This window comes from Cotesia glomerata, linkage group LG4 (assembly GCF_020080835.1).
Source record: "Cotesia glomerata isolate CgM1 linkage group LG4, MPM_Cglom_v2.3, whole genome shotgun sequence".
Taxonomy (NCBI): Eukaryota; Metazoa; Arthropoda; class Insecta; order Hymenoptera; family Braconidae; genus Cotesia; species Cotesia glomerata.
Window position 1 is genome coordinate 17,877,375 of NC_058161.1, and position 23,029 is coordinate 17,900,403.

General features: G+C 31.7%; 1 protein-coding gene across 9 annotated transcripts in view; it reads left to right on the top strand.

Annotated features, from left to right (window-relative positions):
* The window catches only part of LOC123264090 (fasciclin-1), a 382,407-nt gene that overhangs the window by 318,278 nt on the left and 41,100 nt on the right, over window positions 1-23,029 (top strand). For all 9 annotated transcript variants that reach the window (XM_044727161.1, XM_044727167.1, XM_044727165.1 and 6 more), the window contains exons 6-7: window positions 2,218-2,392; window positions 13,586-13,746. In XM_044727161.1, the coding sequence (XP_044583096.1) occupies window positions 2,218-2,392; window positions 13,586-13,746 (336 nt within the window). The remainder of the gene's footprint in view (window positions 1-2,217; window positions 2,393-13,585; window positions 13,747-23,029) is intronic.

The window sequence follows — 23,029 nt, forward strand, 5'->3', positions numbered from 1 at the left end:
TCGGAACGAAAAAGGGCGTTCAATTCGTATGAAAAAAATACAATCCGCGGGAAAATTTAAACGAGTTTTAAAATTGAATTTTAAATAAAATTAATTTTTTGTAATTAACATATTAAAATTATTTTTAACTTCCCGCTAAGAAAATCGAAGATTTTCAAAAATTGGGAAGTTATTGTTTTCACCCCGTTTTGCAAAAATCGAGTTTTCATCAGATCTCAACGTTTAAAGATCACTGGAAGCTTCCCTGACTATCCCCGTGAGGTTGTCACGGTGTCTGTATGTGTGTGTGTGTGTGTGTGTGTATGTGTGTGTGTGTGTGTGTGTGTGTGTGTGTGTATGTGTGTGTGTGTGTGTGTGTGTGTGTGTGTGTGTGAAAGTACGTGAACCGCTTATAACTTTTGAACGGCTTGACCGATTTCATCGCGGTTGGTGCCATTCGAAAGGTCTTAACTAAACTTAGATTTTGAAAACTATTTGGACTGATTCAGATCAATAGATTTTGAGAAATCTTCAAAAAACTGAAAAAAAAATTTTTTTCAAATGTGGTTTTTTTGGAATAACTTTTAAACGGCTTGATGGTTCAATTCCAAAAACTAATCAGCTCTTAACCTCAAAAAACCACGTCGATCACCACCAGTCCGGTCAAAATCGGTTGATTCGTTCGAGAGATATCGTGAACAAAAGAAAACCAAAAAAAGTGTTTTTTCGGAATAACTCCGAAATTTCTAGCGCGATCAATTCAAAATTTAAGATTCTTTGTGAGGCTTGAAAAACTGCGTCGAATGCTGCCAACCGCGTGAAAATCGGTTTATTCATTCAAAAGTTATTGCGGTTTAAAAATTCAAAAAATAGTGTCTTATCAAATCTCTATCACTTTTGAGTTCGAAGAGCTCAAAAGCATAGGAAAGCAATTTCTTTGAGCTCGGAGAGCTCAAAATAACCCTTAAATTGTATTTTTGAGCTCGAAGAGCTCAAAAACGTCATTGGTGCAATTTTAAGCGCCTAAGTATGGAATTAGCGGGAAGTTGCAGGGATGGCCTTCAGGGTCAACCGTTTTTCTAATTTTTTTATTTATTCTTGTAGCATACAGCAGATAATTATTTTTCTATTTTATTTAAAACAAAGAAATTTTAAAAATTGATTTTATCAGTGAAAGAAAATTCTATCTTTTTATTCAAGTTAATTTTTTAACCGTGTAGATAAGAGGAAAAAAATATTTAATAACAACAAGCGGCATGATGGCCGAGCGGACTGTCATTATTCCGTTAGTTCGTTCGTGCATCTTGTCGTGAGGCGAGGGTTCGAGCCCCGACGGTTGTTCGAATAGTTCCAACACCAACCGTCGGAGATCGCTCCGGTAGCCGACTGTACTGGCATGGGTTTTTTTTCTATGGTTTCCCCGTCGCCACTATTCCAACAGCCGATAGAAAGGGGTGAGGAATAGGGTAGATACAGTACAGAAAGCACAAGTCGGTCCACAGCCACATTGAGAATAGAGTTATGTGCAAAATTATATGTCGATTATAAAAAAGCGGATAACATGTTGATAATAAAAAGTGGATAACATGTTGATTATAAAAAGAGTTGAACGCAAAAGAAACAAGTGTTAGCGAAAGGGGCGAAAGCCAGGTATAACATTATGAATGTTATATGATAACAAAAGAGGCACTTGAGTGGTATTACTTTGGTAATAGCAAAAATGTGGAGAATATAGGTTTCAGTATTGTAAAAACCAAAATAGGTATACAAGTAAAAATGATATAATAATAATATTTAATAACAACAATCATTAGTCTAGTTTCCGTCGCAGACAGTAGACAGTTGAGCAAAGAAAAAGCTTTTAAATGGTGAGTAATTAATGTGAGTGGGTAATTAAATATTTGGCTTTTTACGAGTTAGAGTAATACCGCGTATAAAATGTGAGTAAAGATAGTCAGGGTACAGCAGAAACAGGAGTAAGCCGCTGAATTCACAGAGAGAGTGTGGCTTATATTAGTAGTTAAAGTTTATATAAAGGCAGACGTCGGAAAAGAGTGCGCGGACGTCGACAGTACAAGGATTACCAGTAAAAGCTTACTGTGCTATATTTGAAATAAACCTTCCCATTAAACTCCCGCTGTTCTCTTGTTAATTTTCTCTGTTTCTGTTTTTTCAAGATGATACTTGCACTTTTATGTAATTTTATTAATTATTATATTCTGTTTTTCTTTCTTACAGCCTTCGGTCAGACCCACCAAGATAGACCACCAAGTTATCGACGGTCACGTTATTCCAAACCATGTATTATTCACCGCACCGACGCCTAATGACAGACCTTACAATACCTTGGCTAATACTGATAATTTTAAAGTAACTATTAGCTTCGTACGTGATCCGGATAATTCCAAAAAAAGTAAGTCATTTTTATTGTACTAACAACTACAACAAAAAAATTAATTTGGTTCAAATAAATATTTTTCTGCAAAATTGCACACCTCATAAGCGAAGCATTGAGGTAGTGCTCTACTCTCGACAAAAAAAAGCAGTTTTCTCGAAACTGAAATTGATTTTTTTTACTTATATCGCACTTACAGGATAATATGAGTGCACTTATATCAAGTCAAATAATCTGTCAGGCACATAATAGTATATTACACTACAAGGACAGAAAGTTGAGATTCCTGCATCGGCTTCGCTTCGGTTCGCCTCGGCTTCGCCTCGGGCATCATGGCGCGCAGTTCAGGGCTCTCAAATTTCTGCCCGTGTAGTGTATACTAGTTTTCTTGCTATCCGGTCGAAAGTACGCAAAAAATTGCTTTGAAAACAAATTGATGCCTGCCCCCGACATTTGCGGCACGAGCGAAGCGAGTGCTGCTGGTCGGGGGGGGGGGGGCAGGCATCAAATACACCTTTCAATAAAGATACTAATTTATAAACTATCATATTACTGCTTTCTTCTGAGAAAAGATCTTAATTTAATTAAATAAAATTAAAGTTATAAATATATTATAAATTAACTCTGATTTTGAGAATAAAAAAAAAAAAACAGAAAAATGAAATAATAGTCGTAAAATGCATAGAAAAAAAAATTAAGAAAAAAATCTGTTTGTGTACACTGATAGAAGGATTTGTTTATAGTTAAAAATATTTGTTAATATTTAACAAGTCATTTATTAGAGACCACTTTTTAGTCCTTAACAAATATTTCTTAGTATTTAAAAAGATTTATTAATAATTAATAAATGAATACCAGATTTATTAAATACAAATAAATCATATTAAATACTAAGAAATATTTGTTTAATACTAAAAAGTGGTCTCTAATAAATGATTTGTTAACTATTAACAAATATTTTTTAATATAAATAAACCCTTCTATCAGTGTATTTTTTCAAATAATTATTTGTTCAATAATTAATTTATTTATTTGAGAATATCTGTCAGAATAAAAAATATTTCTCGTTTCTTCATGTAATTTAAATATTAAAAAAGTCTCATTTCATTAAAATAAATATTTATTATCTATAATTAACTTAGTTTTAACCTAAAATTATTGACACATAACAAAACAGATACATTCATAACAATCACAAGTAAGGTTAGGCTTATAAACATAAGTTATAAAGAGAGCGCGACTACCGACTTTCAGACTTTCTGCCGCCTCGTGTCTCGTTGTCAGTGCATGAATTCATTATTTCGGCTCCCCGTCGTAGAGCGCATGCGCGACTCAGCCACGGCATCAAAGCGGGGCTTTCTGCCGTGAAATCGCAGCGGGAACCCCGTACTTTCGACCGGCGTAGTAAGAAATAGTATATTTCTTACCTAAGGCAGGAAAATAAATGTCTCAGATTACATGTAGTTCTTGACCGAGGCGAAGCCGAGGTCGACAAACATGTGATCTGAGGCTTTCTTATTTCCTGCCCGTGGTGAGTACTATTTTTCTCCTCCACGGAGGCGGAAAGCGGCATTTTCATTTAGCGCAGCGGGCGGAAAATTGACGCTTTCCGTCCGGAGGGGAGAAAAATATATTTCAATAACAACTAGCAACTTGGCAGTCACTACGCACAGAAAAAAAAGTCATCTTGACTCAAGAAAATCATTTTCTTCAAAATTTACTTCTTGTTTCAAGTTATTCTGCTATTTTAGTTGAAAAAATTTATTCTTGAACTAATAATGTCATATACTTATCCCAAGTAAATCTTTCTCTTGGCTTAAGAAAGTAGCGCCAACGTTGGCGACGTGATTTTTTGGAACTAAATCGAGATTTTTTTAATAAGGAATAAAATTTAAAAAAATAACCTTATGCATGATTTTTATTTTTTGTGTTCATTTAATTAGACATTTATAATTAATTTTTAACGTGCTGATTTCCCATTATATTACTGCTTTACAGTTAAGTGTGTAGTGACAAAAATATATGTATATACAAGTATTTGCTCGACTCATACAAAGTACACGGTTAGAAATTTGTTGCGTTAATAACTCAATAACTATAAGTGATATCCACAATCAGAAAAAAGATCCTTAAAGAGGAGGAAATTTCTGAAAAAAGTCTCGACTCCCGGAACTCTAGCTCCATAAACAATAATTTTTATTTAATGTTGAAAATGGGTTTCCGCGCGGCTCGTAAAGCTGGATTAAGAAATTTTTTTCTTCACTTAAGTTGGTAAGCCTGTTGGAACTAGGGAATATTTGCTTAAACCAAGATTGACCAATACAAGAAAAAAATTTACTTAACTCAAGAATATATTTTATCTTCAGTTGAATATACTTGGATCAAGTAAATATTACTTGACTCAAGATGACTTTTTTTTTTTGTGCGTGACTGCCGTAACTTGTAAACTATAAATAAATAAAATTTTGCTTTATTGAATAATGACTTTTGTTAAATTGCACTGTACTTTCTTTCTTAACTATTGACGTTTTTACAGATATAAGCTCATCCCGATGTTACACTCATCAAGAGCTTTCATTTGAGTACCCACATACATTTTGATATATTTTTCATATGTACATATATATAATAAATATATGAAAAATTGATGTGGGTACTCAAATGAAAGGTCTCGATGAGTGTAATGTCGGGGTGAGCTTATATCTTTAAAAATGTCAATAAGGTAATATGAGTGCACTTATATCAAGTCAAATAATCTGTCAGGTACATAAAATATATTTCAATAACAATTATTTTGTTTAACATAGTAAATAATAACATTAAAAATAATCTTTCCTGGACATCCGTGTGTCTGTGTTTATGGATCCGTGTATGTGGCAGGGAAATTGCTCGAAAAAATAATCGTACCGGAATAATATTTTTTTTATCATCTAAAGTAACATACTAAGGACTTTCTCAATTTATATGACCGTTCAATTCACTATCGTTTAATTATTATTTATGAAAAACTAAGATACGACTGTGTATTTGTACATATATCCATACATTTTATTATAGTATTTTTTTTCCCAACCTTAGAATTATGGCGCCACTAAACCATAGCAGAGTTTTCTGTTTTTTATTATTTTGTTTTTTTGTATTTTATTTTAATCAATTTTATTGTGGAAAATGAAATTATGAGGCGTGCACTTTTGGATTTTTCAAACTTTTTTAAGCTTGTTTCAGAATATTTATATCTCTTAAATAAAGTAAATCACAACTCTTGTATGGAGATCGAAAAAAATCTCCATTTAAGAATTTAATCCTTCGACCGCGTATTTTATTGTTTTCAAACGAGGTGCATATATATTTTACCCAACTAATTTTTTCTTTCGGTCTGAGGTCGGTAAAATTGATTCAAGACAATACCAACTTTTTTTAAGAATACCGAATTTTTTCAATCAGGCTATTATTTTACTTGCCTCAAAAATATATCTACTTATTTTTTAATTATTAACCAGTTAATTTCTACAATACTCATATCAAATCCTGATTATAAAATTAAATACATTTCTTTATTTATAAAAATTTTTATTTACAAATATTAGAGATTACATGTAGTTACAATTACACACTGTAGATTATTTTTTTTATAAAAATGATTTTTCTGTGATGATGTCGGGATCACTTTATTTAATAAACAATTTTACAATTATAAGAAACTAGTTATTGTTTAATATCTTTAATATTTTATGACTAAATTATCAACGACAGAAACTCTTAGGTTATCTAGTAAATAAAAATCTTCAATTAGATACGTTCATTAGATAAATCTCTGCACCCAGTAGTTATTAATTATATTCGATTTTGTTCTAATAAAAATTGTTTTTATTTATGCATTACAATAATAATTAAACGCGAAGACAGTCTTCAGATTTAAAAAATGAAAACTTACAACTAACCGAAAATAATGACGTCATCAGTAATACGGCTATTTACTGACGCGCCATCTAGTGTTTAAATTTTTATTAATTCTAAACATCATAACACGCGTCTCATGTTTACGATCCAGGTTTCATTGTTATTGAAAATATCATTCATGAGTAAGACTTTTGTTGGCAGAGTTAATTGAGTAAGAGCCACTGCAATAATTATCCACTTAAAATACAAACGAGTTTCTCAAGCCAAGAAAACGTTTAAGTCAGACCTCAAAACAAGAATTCTTGAAGCAAAACAATCGGCTGCATTAAAAGCATCTGCTTTCATTTCTAATAACAAAAACTCAAGCTTACAAAATATTTATCTAATTTATCTTGCTTATTTATAGTAAATTTATCAATAAAACTAAATTTATCAAATAAAATTTAGTCTAAAAAAATTTTTTAAAATAATTATCTAATATTAGAAGAGAGAAATGAAAGTCGCAGTAATCGACTTCACCGGGTTTAGGCTCAGAGGTGAGACTATTATAAAAGAGTTTTGCGTAGCTTATGCAACCGCTCGATCACTACAAGTCGAATTTCCGATCTTGGTAGACACATCACATATTGAAATTTCTGCGGAATGCATTTTTAACAGTAAAGCCTTTAGAAAATTTCACAGAATATGCAGAATAATGTGGAATCAGAAAAGTAAGTACGTTGACGACCATATGTTGATAAAAATGTATGATCTTCTTAAGTATGACGTCTACGTGCGCGATAAAAAACGCGCTAAATTTCTAATTGAACATTTCAAGTTGGATGGAAATCCATTTAAATTATTAACCGATCTAGGTTATGATCCAAAATCACGGATCATGAAAACAACATGCAGGAATCATGAAAGCAGAAACAGCTATTGTGCCAACAACAATGTTATGGATATGGCGGCGTGGATTAGTAAAAAGTTATATGAGTCAGAATCTTAGACAGTTATTGAATCATTGATAAAAAAGAAATTGTTTTCTTTTTTAATAATTACCGCTTACATTCTATGCGATTCGCTTTCTAAAATAGTTTATGTTACCAGTGAACTTTATTTCTCTACTGTTACACCCTACAATATGGAGCATCGTAATTTCAGTTTTAAGTGAAGTAAGCTGTAGTACACGACAAAAAGTAGAATCTACCGTCGTAAATTTTTGTCTTCACTTAAGCAAGTGGTATTTTTGTGGAAAAATACCCAAGTTTAATCTGCAAAGCAATATGGACTTTGACAGTGACAAAACTTGGTTTCACTCTCACTAAAACACTTAAATTAAAATCAAACGAGCGTAACCTCACTTAATTGATACTAATATATGTCTAGAGAATGACGGCCTTTTTTAATTTTTATTTAAGGGGTTAGGGGTAGTCAGAGGCACGAAAAAATGAGAATTTTCAGTATTTTTTTTTTGCTATTAAATCATGTTATTTTACAAAAGTAGTAATATGGCATTATTATACAATGTTTTGACTTGAAATTACGAAAATTTCAAAAAAAAAATTTTATTTCCAAAGTTATAGCTGTCTGTGTTGACCCAGTTCTAAAAAAAGGTCCTTGCGGTGACAATCATAAGTCCTTGGAGATTCATCTAAAATCAATCGGATTAAAAAAATTAGTTTTATAAATAGATAATCCTGGGCCTGATCGAAGGATTTTTTTTTTTTCAAAAATTAACAAAATGGCGGCCTCAGGAAATTTTTGTCTAGATTTTTGGGAAAAAATCAGCAGTTAATTGGTCTTAAAAAATCGAAATTTTTGAAAAAAAAAAAAATCTTTCGATCAGGCCTGAGTTTATTATGTATTCTAAAAGCTGTATAAATTTTATTAAAATCTACTGAGCGGCTTTCGAGTTACAGTTGTCACCAGTTTAAAAAACATAGTTTTAAGAAAAACGCGTTTAAAGTTTCACACTAGATTCACGTACAGAAATACGAATTATTAAATTACTTACATCGAGTCATCTATTCCTGGGCCATATAATAGTTCTTCAGCCATTGTGGAAGTTTCCAAAACATCAATTTGCTGTTGCCTACGATGCATTCTGCCTTCCCGAGTGTTGTCGTTGGCGCGCTGATCTGCCACTTTCACACGTGCAGCATCCAATTTTTCAGCATACCGATGGGAATTAGACCCACAATTGAGTCCTAGGGTATCCATAATCATTAATAATGAATTTGTACCTTCATTAAATATACAAGTAGCTATGTATGCAGCAATTTGTACGATAGTAGAACTAGTATTCACGGTTTTTGGGCATATTTTCCACACTAGTTGGTTGAAGCTCTCATTATTATTCTGATTGAATCCACCTACACATCTTAATTCATGGATGACAATAGAACCCTAAAAGGGGGTTTCTTGAAGCTGCCGCTAGCTATCTGCTCCCGAGCGCTTTGAAGTACCCGAGCTCTCTTTGTTATTTGTCGAATAACTCAAAAACTAATTATCGGATCGACTTGAAATTTTCAGAGAATATTTTTAAGATATTACACATAACGAAAATGCAAAAAAAAAATTAGGAAAACGGTTGACCCTAAAGGCCATCCCTGCAACTTCCCGCTAATTCCGTTAATACCTGACCGCTTTTTTGAGCTCTTCGAGCTCAAAAGTACAATCTGTGTGTTGTTTTAAGCTCTCCGAGCTCAAAAAAGTACCTTTTCTATGCTTTTGAGCTCTTTGAGCTCAAAAGTCTGATAGAAGTTTCATAGAACACTATTTTTTGAATGTTCGTACCACAATAACTTTTGAATGAATGAACCGATTTTTACGCGGTTGGCGGCATTCTACGCAATTTTTTAAGCCTCATAGAGAATTTCTAAGTTTCAATTGGTCAAACTAGAAATTTCGAAGTAACTCCGAAAAAACACTTTTTTCGGTTTTCTTTCGTTCACGATATCTCTCGAACGAATCTACCGATTTTGACCGGATTGGCGGCGATCGAGTGGTTTTTTAAGGTTAAGAGCTGATTAGTTTTTGGAATCGATCGGTTGAGCCGTTTAAAAGTTATCCCAAAAAAACCACTTCAGAAAAAATTTTTTTTCCTACTTTTTTTTAGATTTCTCCAAATTTCTCAAAATCTATCGGTCCGAATCGGTTCAAATTAACAGGAAATCTAAGTTTGGCGAAGCCCTTTCGAATGGCACCAACCGCGATGAAATCGGTTCAACCGTTCAAAAGTTATAAGAGGTTTACATACTTACACACACACACACACACACACACACACACACACACACACACACACACACACACACACACACACACACACACACACACACACACACACACACACACACAGCCACCAGAAGGAAGAGCGGCAGCTAATTCCTCCCCCCGCGAAGAAATGCCTTACGGCGGTACCATGGGGGATCAGAGGATAGAAGAGAAAGGGGTTTAGGGTTTAGTGGGTAGGGGCGTTAGTGTCGAGTTAGTATGACGCTGCGTCGAGTCGCCACATATCCAGGCCAAACAGCTATGCCTAGAATCCGTAAAAAGGATTCCCCCCCCTACAAACACACACACACACACACACACACACACACACACACACACACATACAGACATAGTGATACCCTTGCGGGAATAGTCAGGAAAGCTTCCTAGGACCTCAAAACGTCGAGATCTGATGGAAATTCGATTTTCGAAAAACGGGGTAAAACCAATAACTTCCCGATTTTTGAAAATTTTCAATTTTCTTAGCGGGAAGTTTAAAATAATTGATTTTTTGAAAATTCTGACTACCCCTAACCCCTTAATAAACTAAAAAAAAATTTAAAGTATTATTTGATAAATATTAACCAACCTTTTTGTAACTGTATAAAGGCTTATTTTATACTGTTTAATAATTTGTAAACAAATAGCTGCTTTTATAACAATTACCAATAGAGGATAAAAGGGAGGAAGATGATGGCGCCCATTATTACATATGGTGTGCTTTAATAGCATAGGTTATTAGTCCCAGGATCAAATTTGGTATTACTGGGAGGGCGGGGGGTGTTGCTAACTTTTTTGACAGTAACAATCCATATTCTTACTGTAAAAATACTCGTTCAATTATACTTTGTATTTTTGCAGGAAAAATACTTTTTTTTTAATATCAATATCGTTGAATTTTTTTTGTGGTAATGCCTCAAGTAATGTTTTTACTAATCAATTTCTTTTTTTAAAATGATAATCAGTGATATTTACTAATTAATTTTAAATAATTAAATCGAGTATCCGGATACACAAATTATTGACAGGTTAAAAAACTGATTGATCTAATTATTGACATACCTTAGCCCCAATTATTGACACCTATACTGCGCATGCGTCGAATCATCTGCTTATTCTTATTTATCGAAACTTATTATTAAGTAATAAATATAATCAAAGCTTATTAATAATAATTTCCATAAATGATTAATTATTATTAAAAATATAAAAATTAATTTAAAAATAATTTATTGAATCAGAAGAGTTCAAACTCTTACAGAAAATTTTTTAGGTTATAGTAAAAAAAAAGGCGTCATAGCGCTGTCGACTTAGACTGGTTTTCAATATGAGACTCAACTTAAAAATTATCAACTAGTTATTGACACCCATTATTTAAATATTATAAAGCATACAATTAATTTCAATTATTCGATTTTATAAATTTTTCATATATTGTTTATTAAAAAAAAAAAAAGATCATATAATTAGATGAAGAAATTAATTTAAACTCGGCATTTAAAAAATATGCTTCTCAAACCAAAGTTGTTAAGAAAATAGACGCTCGTAAGCTGGTTTGATCAACTGGTGCTAACTTTATTTTTTTTTTTAATAATTAATATTTAATATTTGGAACTGACAGTAATTTTTTTTCAATTTTTTCATTAATTAGAATTTAATAAAAATTTATATTGATGTTATTTTTATTACAGATAATTAAATATATTTAAAAAAAAAGCCATTCGGCAGCCGAAAGGGAAGTAGATTTTTCAAATAAAGAAAATTGATTTTTAATAAAATAATATAATAACACTAATAATGTATAACTTAATTTATGAATTAAAAACAAAATTCAATAATAAATTTAAAACTATTTAGAACAAATTTTGGAAAAAAAATTAACTTTTGAAGAAAAAATTTTTCAAAGAATTGCAAAGATTATAAAATTTGAATTATAAACGACCAAATTTTAAATAACTGCTTAGGAACAACAATTTGCAAATCAATCAGATGTTTGAAACCGGATAAAATTTTAATTGAAGAAAACAATATATAGAACTAATTTGTGACATATTTACTGACGAATTACCTGAAAACATTACACGAAAGACTAATCATTATCGTAATTATTGAATTTACATCATGATTAAGCTATGATGTAGACAATAATTCTAAAACGGCTGCAACAGTAAAACTGTCTCATTAAACGAACTCTAAACGGAGTAATATTGAGGCTATTACCACTTCTGAGTAGTGAAAATTGAAGCTTATTAAAAGAGCTTTACGATGCATTTTACCGAATTTTGATATCTTATCTCGATCAGTAATTATATCAAGTTGAAGTAGTAAAAACATCAATTTTTACGATTTTCAAAATTTCAAAATCCTGTCATTTCCAAATTACTCGCCCGATTAAGCTCATCTTCGAACTTAACCTTGGTCTTGATCGATAGATAAAGCATGTTAAGTTTGAGAAGAATCGGTTATAAATTGAAAACGCTATCGTGCTGACAAGCCGCGTTATATCGTATAAATATATATATATATAGGAGACTTTCTATAGATATAGATAGTCCCTCATCACGATATCTCTGGAACTATAAGACCTAGAGACTTGAAATTTGGCAGGAATATTCCTTTTGCTAAGTAGAGGTCAGCTAAGAACGGATTTCACGAAATTCCACCCACAAGGGGGGCTGCGGGGGCGTTGACAATGAAAAATTCCCATTTTTAACCTATAGCTCCTATCTACTCTAAATTTAGTAGGAATCTCCTATATGTGATGTACAAATGATCTATGAGCGGATTTTATGATCCCCAATAAAGATTGCGGGGTAGGGGTTAACAATGAAAATTTTAAATTTCCAAGCTATAGGTCCTAAATGCTCCAAATTAAATAGCTATCTTCTATATGTGATGTAGAAATAATTCATGAACGAATTTTACGATATCCCGCCCCGATAAAGATTGCGGCGGTGTTAACAATGAAAAATTCCTGATTTTAAACTATAGCTCTGTAGGCTCCTGATTGGGTAGAAATTTTCTGTGAGACATGGAGAAATAATATACGAACGAATTTTACGATAGCTAACCTTACAAGGGTTCGCGGGGGTGGGTGTTAACTATTAAAATTTTCAATTTCCAAGCTATAGCTCCTATTGTCGCCAAATTTGGTAGGAGTTTTCTCTTTTCTATATGAGATACAGAAATGATCTAAGAGCAGATTTTATGACGAACTATAAAATTCGATTATGACGAACGATAAAATATTAAGAGATACAGTAAAATTACAGGGATGGCCTTCAAGGTCAACCGATTTAAATATTTTTTTCTTCATGTCAATTATTATTCATTTTTGGAAAATAGCTACGGGAATGATAAAGTGATTGCACATTGAAAGTTACAATAAATATTAGCTAGAATAATGACATAAATAAAAGGTACAGGCCAATCCGATGGAATTTGAAATATGTGTAAGTCAAAACAATACTCCAATTAAATTACAAGTCTAGATCTAAAAATACAATTCTATTCAATTCTCTGCCCAGCGGAGCGGGCGGGTAACAGCTAGTATATATATATATATAAATGCATACATATATAAACTTTTGAACTATATACATTTTCTGACTCAGCTCGACAAACTGAGTCAGAAAACGACTAAATTTTTTCAAAGTTGCGCCATGAGGACGACTGCAATAGTTAGATTTTTATAAAATCTACTAATAATTTAGGGTGTCAATATTTAGACATCTGTCAATAATTGGGGCTTTTTACCTTATTCGTTTGAAATTATCAAGTTCTGGTTGGCTCCAAACGTTGAAACTAGCATTTTTAATGCAACTTATATGAAAAATCTAATGTGTGACATATTACCAGTGTAATATTTTAACTAAAACAAGACTGAAATTATCAGAAAAAAAAATTCCCAAGAAAAGAATTACATTTTTTTTGTGTAATTAATGTTTGAAATAATTAACATAAAAATACCGTTTAATTGATTCCATCTGTGTGAATGACTTAATTGAAAATACCTAAAAGCAATATAATATAATATTAATTAATTAATTCCAGTGTACGTGAAGTCCAACACCCTTGTCGGGGACGCGACACATCCAACTGGAGTGGTGCTAGCGGAAATAGTGAAAGCCAACATTCCTGTTAAAAATGGCGTCGTCCATTTAATCCAGCGACCGCTGATGGTAGTCGACACCACTGTCCAGCAATTCCTCGCGGTCAGTACTAATTTATTATTTACCAGTCTGACTAATTATTTATCATCGATACTCTGTTTGTCGATTAACAATTATAAATTACATGTGCACAGCCGATCTCTGGATAATTTGATTAGAGGGATATCATTCTATTGAATCTCTAAATTTTATTCAATTACGCAATCTTCTATATCACTAACTAATATTCAGTATAAATAAACAAACCAAACTAAACAAAATGCAACAACGCTGCATTACTGCACCGCCTTTGTACTTTGTTACAGTGATATATGTTTATTTATTTACTTAATTATATTTAAGTAAATCAATAAATGTATGTTCGTAATTATCAGCAGCAAAATATTAATAAATGTCTGCATCTTTGCTAGTGAAATGTATACTATCTACTTTCTTTTCTTTACCACTGAATTATTTGTTTTTCAGGATAATAATATTTATATATCAGAGTCCGCTAGTCGTTTTTTTAATTAATATTTGAGTCTAATAATAAATAATTGATTAATTAGTTAGTCGCTTTAAAAAGAGTTTATTAGATAAGTTTTTGTATAAGGAAAAAAAGGAGAAAATTTTTTTCTCAGCTGAAGTAGGGGGCGCTGCTTCCCTAAAGTATCTAAAAATCTTGATCAAATATAAAAATTTATTGTATCAAGTATTTATGATAATTTGAATTAAGAAAAAATAACTTCCATCAAGAATAAAATTTCAAGAAAAATTTTTACTTCGGCCAACATAACTTCGGTCCTCCTTCAGGCGCCCGAAAATTTTCTTGAGCCAAAAATTTTGTTCTCCAATCAAGAAATTTTTCTTTCTGTGTAATATGAAAAATAATTTAAAACATTAAGCTTTGAAATTAAGCATACGTACAAATAAATACGTCATTTATCTAATCCCAAAATTTAAAAAAAATTCACCGTTTAGTTACTCAGATATTAAATTTCAAAAATCACATTTTTTATCTCCTTATACACCGGATCTTATGGCGGACAAACTTTAGTCGAGACTTTAATTATTTTTTTCAATATTAACCTCCCAACTTTAACGAATAAAAAACTATACACAAGAAACTTGGATTGTTTTATAATATAAAAAAAATTTAATAATAATACATTACCGATATAATTTTTGAAATATTTAAAGTTTCATTTAATGTTTTTGACTCGTGTATCGTCAGCTATTTATTCGAATAAAGATTTGGCAACGTCGCGTCAACAGCTGAGAAAAAAGAAAAGGATAGAAATATAGTTACAGAGAGAGGAATATTTAACTCACACACTCTTCCACGTCTCTATAATGGGTACACTAATAAAAAAATTGACTCGATTCAAGAAAAACTTTTTCTTCAAAATGTCATTCTTGTTTCTAGTAATTTAATTCTCTTAACTTAAGAAATTGATTCTCGAATCAAGAAACTTGGTTGTTTTAAAATAATATATATACAACTTAGCCCAAGAATTTCATTCTTTTGGATTAAGATAGACGGTAACTTTGGTTCAAGATATTACCGACTTGTTCCAAGTATGGCGCGACTCGAGAATTAAGATATTATTTTACTTGTTTTAAGCATATAAATTTTAGTATTTTTGCTATTCTCTGTATTAATATAGTATATTACACACCTGTGGCAAGAAAATGAGAAATGTCTCAGAACACATATATGTTGCCCGAGGCGAAGCCGAGGTCGACATATATGTGATCTGAGATATTTATTATTTTCCTGCCATAGGTTTGTATACTATTTTTCTGTCCGACAGAGGCGGAAAGCGGCAATTTCGTTTAGCGCAGCGGGCCGAAAGTTGCCACTTTCCGCCTGGAGGGCAGAAAAATATTTTTCGGAATATAGAGAAATACAAATTTTTTAACTTCAAAGTTTTTTTCTGACTTAAACTTATAACATTATAAATAAAAAAATTTGTTCTTGAATCAACAATCAATAATTCTTGAAATGAAATAAAAGTATTCTTTATTGAAGAGAATCGTTTTTGAATAAAGAATTCACTTGTATCGATCGAAGATAATATAGTCTTGAACCAAGTAAAAATGTTATCGATCGGAGTGATTAGATCTCTCACTCCAAGAAACATGAAATCAAGACAAGAATTTCTTGAAATAAGACAACTAGTTCTCCTCAAAATAATTTTCTTGGAGCAAGAATATTTTTCTTGAATGAAAATCAGTGTAAGTTTTTGTACCTCTAATTATAATAAAAAAAATATTCACTAATTTAATTTTAAAAAGTCAGGACCAATTTTCCGGAAAAATACAATTAATATTTATAAGAAGTAAATTAAAATTTAATTTAATGGAAAAATTTTATTGAGTGTTTTTCGTATTTAAATTCATATTTTCTCGATTTCTAAAAAAAATTGACATCTATTATAATTGTTCAATAAATAACAACGTGGTATTTAAAACATTAATTTTGTGTTGATTCTAAAGTATCCTTTTTATATACAGAGAATTTAAAAAATAATTTCTAATTATACTTATAAAAATAGTATGATACGGAAGAACCCCGAGGAATAGTTAGTATATATTTATGTGTATAAAGTAAGCTCCCTGAGGCATTAGTCATTTCTGAAAGTCACTCTTCTTTGCTCAACAGGGTAACTTTAAATGTCTTTAACGATTCCCCTGCGGACGAGGCCAGTAAAAGCCTGGAGCTCCCTATAGGAGCAAGCGGTCCTCTTTTCCTCCCAGTAAAGACTCTTCTTATTTTATTTTTAGTTTATAAACACCGGGGAGTTGTCACTCCTTATTCTTTGCTTTATGAGCTTTTAGAAATTATTAATAACGTCTATTTCATGGAAAGGTGTTTATTTGGAAGTCATTTAACACTTCTTTCCATCGTGTTAATTAATATTGTTATATTATTATTATTACTATTATTTCTTCAGTATTAATGGAAAAATTTTTAATTTTGAAATGAAGAAATAATAATAATTATAACTAGCAACCTTGCAGTCACTACGTGACTGCCGTGACTTGTGAATTATAAATAAATAAAATTTTGCTTTATTGAATAATGATTTTGTTAAATTGTACTGTATTTCCTAAACTATTCATGTTTTTAAAGATATAAGCTCATCCCGATGTTACACTCATCAAGAGCTTTCATTTGAGTACCCACATGCATTTTGACATATATTTCATATATACATATATATAATATATAAAAAAATTGATGTGGGTACTCAAATGAAAGGTCTCAATGAGTGTAACATCAAGATGAGCTTAAATCTTTAAAAACGTCAATAATTAAGAAATGATGTTGTATCTTGTCACCTAATTATGTTATTGAAGATATAAGCTCATCTTGATGTTACACTCATGAAGGCCTTTCATTTGAGTACCCACTTGCATTTTTGATATATTTTTCATATATTATATATATATGATATTTATGAAATATATAAAATATATAAAAAATTGATGTGGGTACTCAAATGAAAGGTCTCAATAATTATTGCATCACAATAAGCTTATATCTTTAAAAATATCAACACTGATAAAAAAATTGACTTGACTCAAGAGCCAAAGTCTTGAACCAAGAATACCATTTCGAAGAAAATGATTTTCTTGAGTCAAGAGAATAAATTCTTGACTCAAGAAAAGTTTCTTAGACCAAGAATAATTTCTTAGCCCAAGAATTTATTCTCTTGACTCAAGAAAATCATTTTCTTCAAATGGTATTCTTGGTTCAAGACTTTGGCTCTTGAGTCAAGTCAATTTTTTTATCAGTGAATAATTAAGAAATGATGTTACATCTTGTCACCTAATGATGTTATTGAAGATATAAGCTCATCTTGATGTTACACTCATTAAGGCCTTTCATTTGAGTACCCACTTGCATTTTTGATATATTTTTCATATATTATATATATATATGATATTTATCAAATATATAAAATATATGAAAAAATTGATGTGGGTACTTAAATGAAAGGTCTCGATAAGTGTAATCTCGGAGTGAACTTATATTTTTAAAAATGTCAATAGTTCTCAAGATACAAGGTCATTTTTTTAATTATGTATCTAGAGATAGATTATTTTCGAATGCAGCTTTAATATTTATCAATGTCACTAAATTTCACTAAAAAAACCGATTTTATCATAAGACTATCCTGGATACAAAATTTTTTTTATTCTCTAAATAATATAGAAAATTTCGAGATTTTTTGAAATTTTATTATTATTATTTTTTTTTTTTTTAAACAAATTTCATAAAAAAAGTAATTGAATTAAATTTTAATGATAAAGCGTTTAAATTTAATTTAAATATCAATGTCTTTATCAATATATATAACAAATATTTAACATATAATGTTTGACGTTTTAAATGTAAACATATATATTATTTTAGTTATTCAAATTTAAATATCAATAATCGATTGTAGCTATACAAAATTAAATACTATGGATAAATATTTAACGAAAATCGTATACTGTTTGGGGAAAACAGATTTTCTGTTGTGGTTTATTTTATGTTGCCCATTACTTCAGTCATTCGATAATCGACTCCCTTGGTAATTTCCTTCGTTTAATATTTACTAAACTACATTTCTACCGGAATATACGAGCAGCCTCTACTACTGGCATTAACTATGTTACTGCTGAGATTTACAAATTATGAATAAAAACGATTTGGGTTAATGATTTTTCAATATTTTTGATCACAATTTAAATTGTTTATTATTAATCTAAATTTTAAAGATAATATTATTATCGATAAATTTTACGTAAAAAATTTATAGAACCAGACACTGTTTGAAGTTTTTACAAAAACTCAACATAAAAAATAATTGCAACAAAAAAAAATATATAAAGTTATTTTAATTATGCAAATTTGGAATTTTTTCAAGAGAGTAAAAATAAATTTTTATCCGAAAAAACATCCTAGTAAAAAATTTTACACTAAAATTAATTTTAATCACCTTCAAAAAATTTCATAAACAAAATTACTGATAAATACTTCAAACAATTTATCTCAAATTTAATTTTGCAAATATTGATTATATTTTTTCAAAATTTAAGCAAATTTTTATAAATATGATTTTTTTTATAAATTTTGTTGATAAATTCTGATTTGACTTGTTAATCAATAATAATATTAATGAAAATTTACTCCTATCTTTATATTTAATTTTTTGGAGCAAGAGAGAAATTTTCTCAAAACAAGAAAATTTACTTTTATCAAGAACTAAATTTTTTGAAGCAAAAGGGTGAATTTTCTCAAAACAACTAGATTTTCTTGACTTAAGGGGTCTACCCTCTTTAGAATTTTGAAAAAATCGAATTTTTTTTTTTTGTATTTTTCGAAAGTATACATATTTAAAAGTATCATACTGAAAATTTATAAAAATCCGAGCAGTCTAACTGTACTTTTGGACGACGTTTACGTAGCTATCTGAGCGCGCTAATATGCGGACCGCTCGGAGCGGTACGGCCTACCTGCCTTTGTATTCATTAGCAGCTGCAACCTTTTTCAGGTATACTGACAAATGTACAATATTATAATATAAGGTAAAAGCCCCAATATATGATCATGTACCAGTATATGATCACTCCATGTATTTGTATACCTATATTTGCGAATATAGATATGCAAATACATGGAGTGATCATATACTGGTACATGATCATATACTGGGGCTTTTACCTTACTATCCATACTGAAAATTTTCATTTATGATAGGTTATTCTCGAAGGATACCGTTCCATTAGAATTTCTCCCTATATTAGTCGTGTTTGAAATTTTCAACCGTCAGTATCTGTGCTCGTGATTACCGAAATGGACAAGAAAAGTGTAAATCAAACTGCCAAGTGGAGACGTCCAGGTTCGAAGCCGAAAAAGCGGAAATTTCATGGAGTGCTTCCACATGACCACGAGGCAAATACAAGTTATGCTAGTGCATCTGCGTCGAAGTTACAATAATCGGAAGATACCAGTTTCGACGTACACGTGGATCAAACGTCGGGATACAGTATTATACAGTTTTTCCTGGTTTTCTCTACGTTGCAAGAGTATTTAAAGTGTAAAACTTGTGATAAAGATATTTCTTTTACAAAGTATGGACAGCGAGGACTCGGTTTTAAAGTTTGTGTTACATGTGAGTGTGGCGAAAGGTACATTGATTCGTGTCACATGATTTCTACTGGATACGAAATTAATCGTCGTCTAGTGTATATTATGCGTTTGATTGGTGTTGGATTAAGTGGTATTAATAAGTTTTGTGGCCTTATGGAACTTGGAACTGGGATAAGCTCCTCTATTTATTATAAAATTATCGATTCGATCTCTATCGCGGTGAAAAGTGTGTATGATGTAGTGATGCTGAAGGCTGTTAGAGAAGAGAAACTCTTGAATGCTCAGCACGGAGAACCAGAAGATATTTTAACCGTTTCGGTTCTCTTGTGTAATCAAATAGTGTATTTTTTAGGCCTAACACTTTTTATGTCCATATTTATGACGTATACCGGTCAAAAAAATTCGTGAAAATAGCCTTATCTTTGCCCGTCTAAAGAGGGTAGACCCCTTAATCAGTTTTTATACATAAAAATGAGGGAGAAGACTGGTCCAAAAAAAAAGATGAGTGTGCGCTGTTGATGAAATATCTGGAATGGATGATCTGAAAAAAAAAAAAAAAAAAATAGTTTTAGATTCAGTAAGTAAATGGCTATAGTGCATATCATACGATTTTTTTTTTTCAAAAATGACAAAATGGCAGGCATTTTTCGAAAAAGTACGAAAAATCACGTTTTTTCCGTCGTTCTTTGCCAAAAATAAATAGTTAAACTCAAAATTTCAAAAATCGTATGATATGCGCGATAGCTATAGTCATCAAGAACATGTGGTTAAATTTTGGTAAGGTTCGGTTGAATAGTTTCGGAGATTTTATCAACAAGCCGTCCAAAAACGTCATTCCGAGAAAAACGCGTTTAAAGTTTTCTGTAACGAAAAATCGTGAAAAAATCTTACTTACGTCTAATCAGCGATGCCTGCACCATACATTATGCCTTCATCTTCTTCATAGTGCTCATTTTCATCCAAAATAGCCTGCCTTCGTTTCGTTCTGGCTTCCTTAGAGGCATCGGTGCTGCGGCGGTTTGCAACTCGTATGCGCGTTCTGTCACAGTCAGCAGCAAACTGTGCGGCGATCGGGCCGATTTTGACGCCCATTACTTCCAAGATTTTTAATACTGGATGAAATCCCTCGTTAAAAATACAAGCAGCTGTTTGACAAGCTATTTCAACAATTTTTTTTTCCGCAAAAGATGTGTTTGGGAGCCATTGACCAGACACAGTTGTTGAAAGATTCGTTATTATTCTGCGTGTTGCCATCGAGGCATCTTTCAAGCAGTTCTTGTTTTGTCAAATCGTCATAGATCGGTTTTAAAACTTCTTGAACATCTTGAGCAAGGGCAGGAGGATGTTTGAATTTATGAACGGAGTTATCTTTTATAGCTATCTTGTATTTACACCAGGATTCAGAACAGTATGAATGCTGTGGATTGCTGTCAGTTGAAATCTTATGAAAAAATCCTGCCCAGATCTCTTTGCGCATTTCTTCCACGGAATCGGGATGTCTTCGAATCGCTAAAAGATAGTTTCTTGATAGTTCTTTCATCAATTTTATCGTTAAATCCTGAGTTTTTACAGCAGGAATTTTTTTTACGACGATTCTTCTTTTTTTCACGACAACTGTTTTTGCTGCACTTTTTTTCACTGGGCTTTTTTCTCGTCCTTCTTTGCAGCTTTCCTTGCCTGTGTGAGAATTTTTTTAGCCTCACTAGCGCGCTTGAAGACTCTTTTTGCGACGTGTAAGACGCACTCCAACTTTTTTACTATAAAATCTTCGCCATACGGTTGTGTATTGAGCAGCATTTTGAAAGTCTTCGTGTCGCCATCTCCGATGTAAAAACCATAACGCACAGAAAATTTTTCTAAAGATTGCAAAAACATTTCACATACACCGTCAACTTCCATTTTTCCAGCACTACCAGAGTGATTAGCACTACAGTCTCTTTTGTGCGTTTCGTACCACGCTGTATATTCAATCGTTTTCTCAGTTCCTTTCTTTTTCTCGCATGCTTTGCAGTGACTTGATCTGATAGCGACGTTCGCGATTTTTTTACTGCGTTTATATATCAAAGAAATTATGCCAATAAGAGAAGAAAATCCTCTTTTTTGCCAGGAACCGTCTCCCGAAACGGTTAAAATATCTTCTGGTTCTCCGTGCTGAGCATTCAAGAGTTTCTCTTCTCTAACAGCCTTCAGCATCACTACATCATACACACTTTTCACCGCGATAGAGATCGAATCGATAATTTTATAATAAATAGAGGAGCTTATCCCAGTTCCAAGTTCCATAAGGCCACAAAACTTATTAATACCACTCAATCCAACACCAATCAAACGCATAATATACACTAGACGACGATTAATTTCGTATCCAGTAGAAATCATGTGACACGAATTAATGTACCTTTCGCCACACTCACATGTAACACAAACTTTAAAACCGAGTCCTCGCTGTCCATACTTTGTAAAAGAAATATCTTTATCACAAGTTTTACACATTAAATACTCTTGCAACGTAGAGAAAACCAGGAAAAACTGTATAATACTGTATCCCGACGTTTGATCCACGTGTACGTCGAAACTGGTATCTTCCGATTGTTGTAACTTCGACGCAGATGCACTAGCATAACTTGTATTTGCCTCGTGGTCATGTGGAAGCACTCCATGAAATTTCCGCTTTTTCGGCTTCGAACCTGGACGTCTCCACTAGGCAGTTTGATTTACACTTTTCTTGTCCATTTCGGTAATCACGAGCACAGATACTGACGGTTGAAAATTTCAAACACGACTAATATAGGGAGAAATTCTAATGGAACGGTATCCTTCGAGAATAACCTATCATAAATGAAAATTTTCAGTATGGATAGTATATTATAGTATTGTACATTTGTCAGTATACCTGAAAAAGGTTGCAGCTGCTAATGAATACAAAGGCAGGTAGGCCGTACCGCTCCGAGCGGTCCGCATATTAGCGCGCTCAGGTAGCTACGTAAACATCGTCCAAAAGTACAGTTAGGCTGCTCGGATCTTTATAAATTTTCAGTATGATACTTTTAAATATGTATACTTTCGAAAAATACAAAAAAAAAAAAATTCGATTTTTTCAAAATTCTAAAGAGGGTAGACCCCTTAAAATAAATATAAAAAAAATTCTCTTGTGTAATCAAATAGTGTATTTTTTAGGCCTAACACTTTTTATGTCCA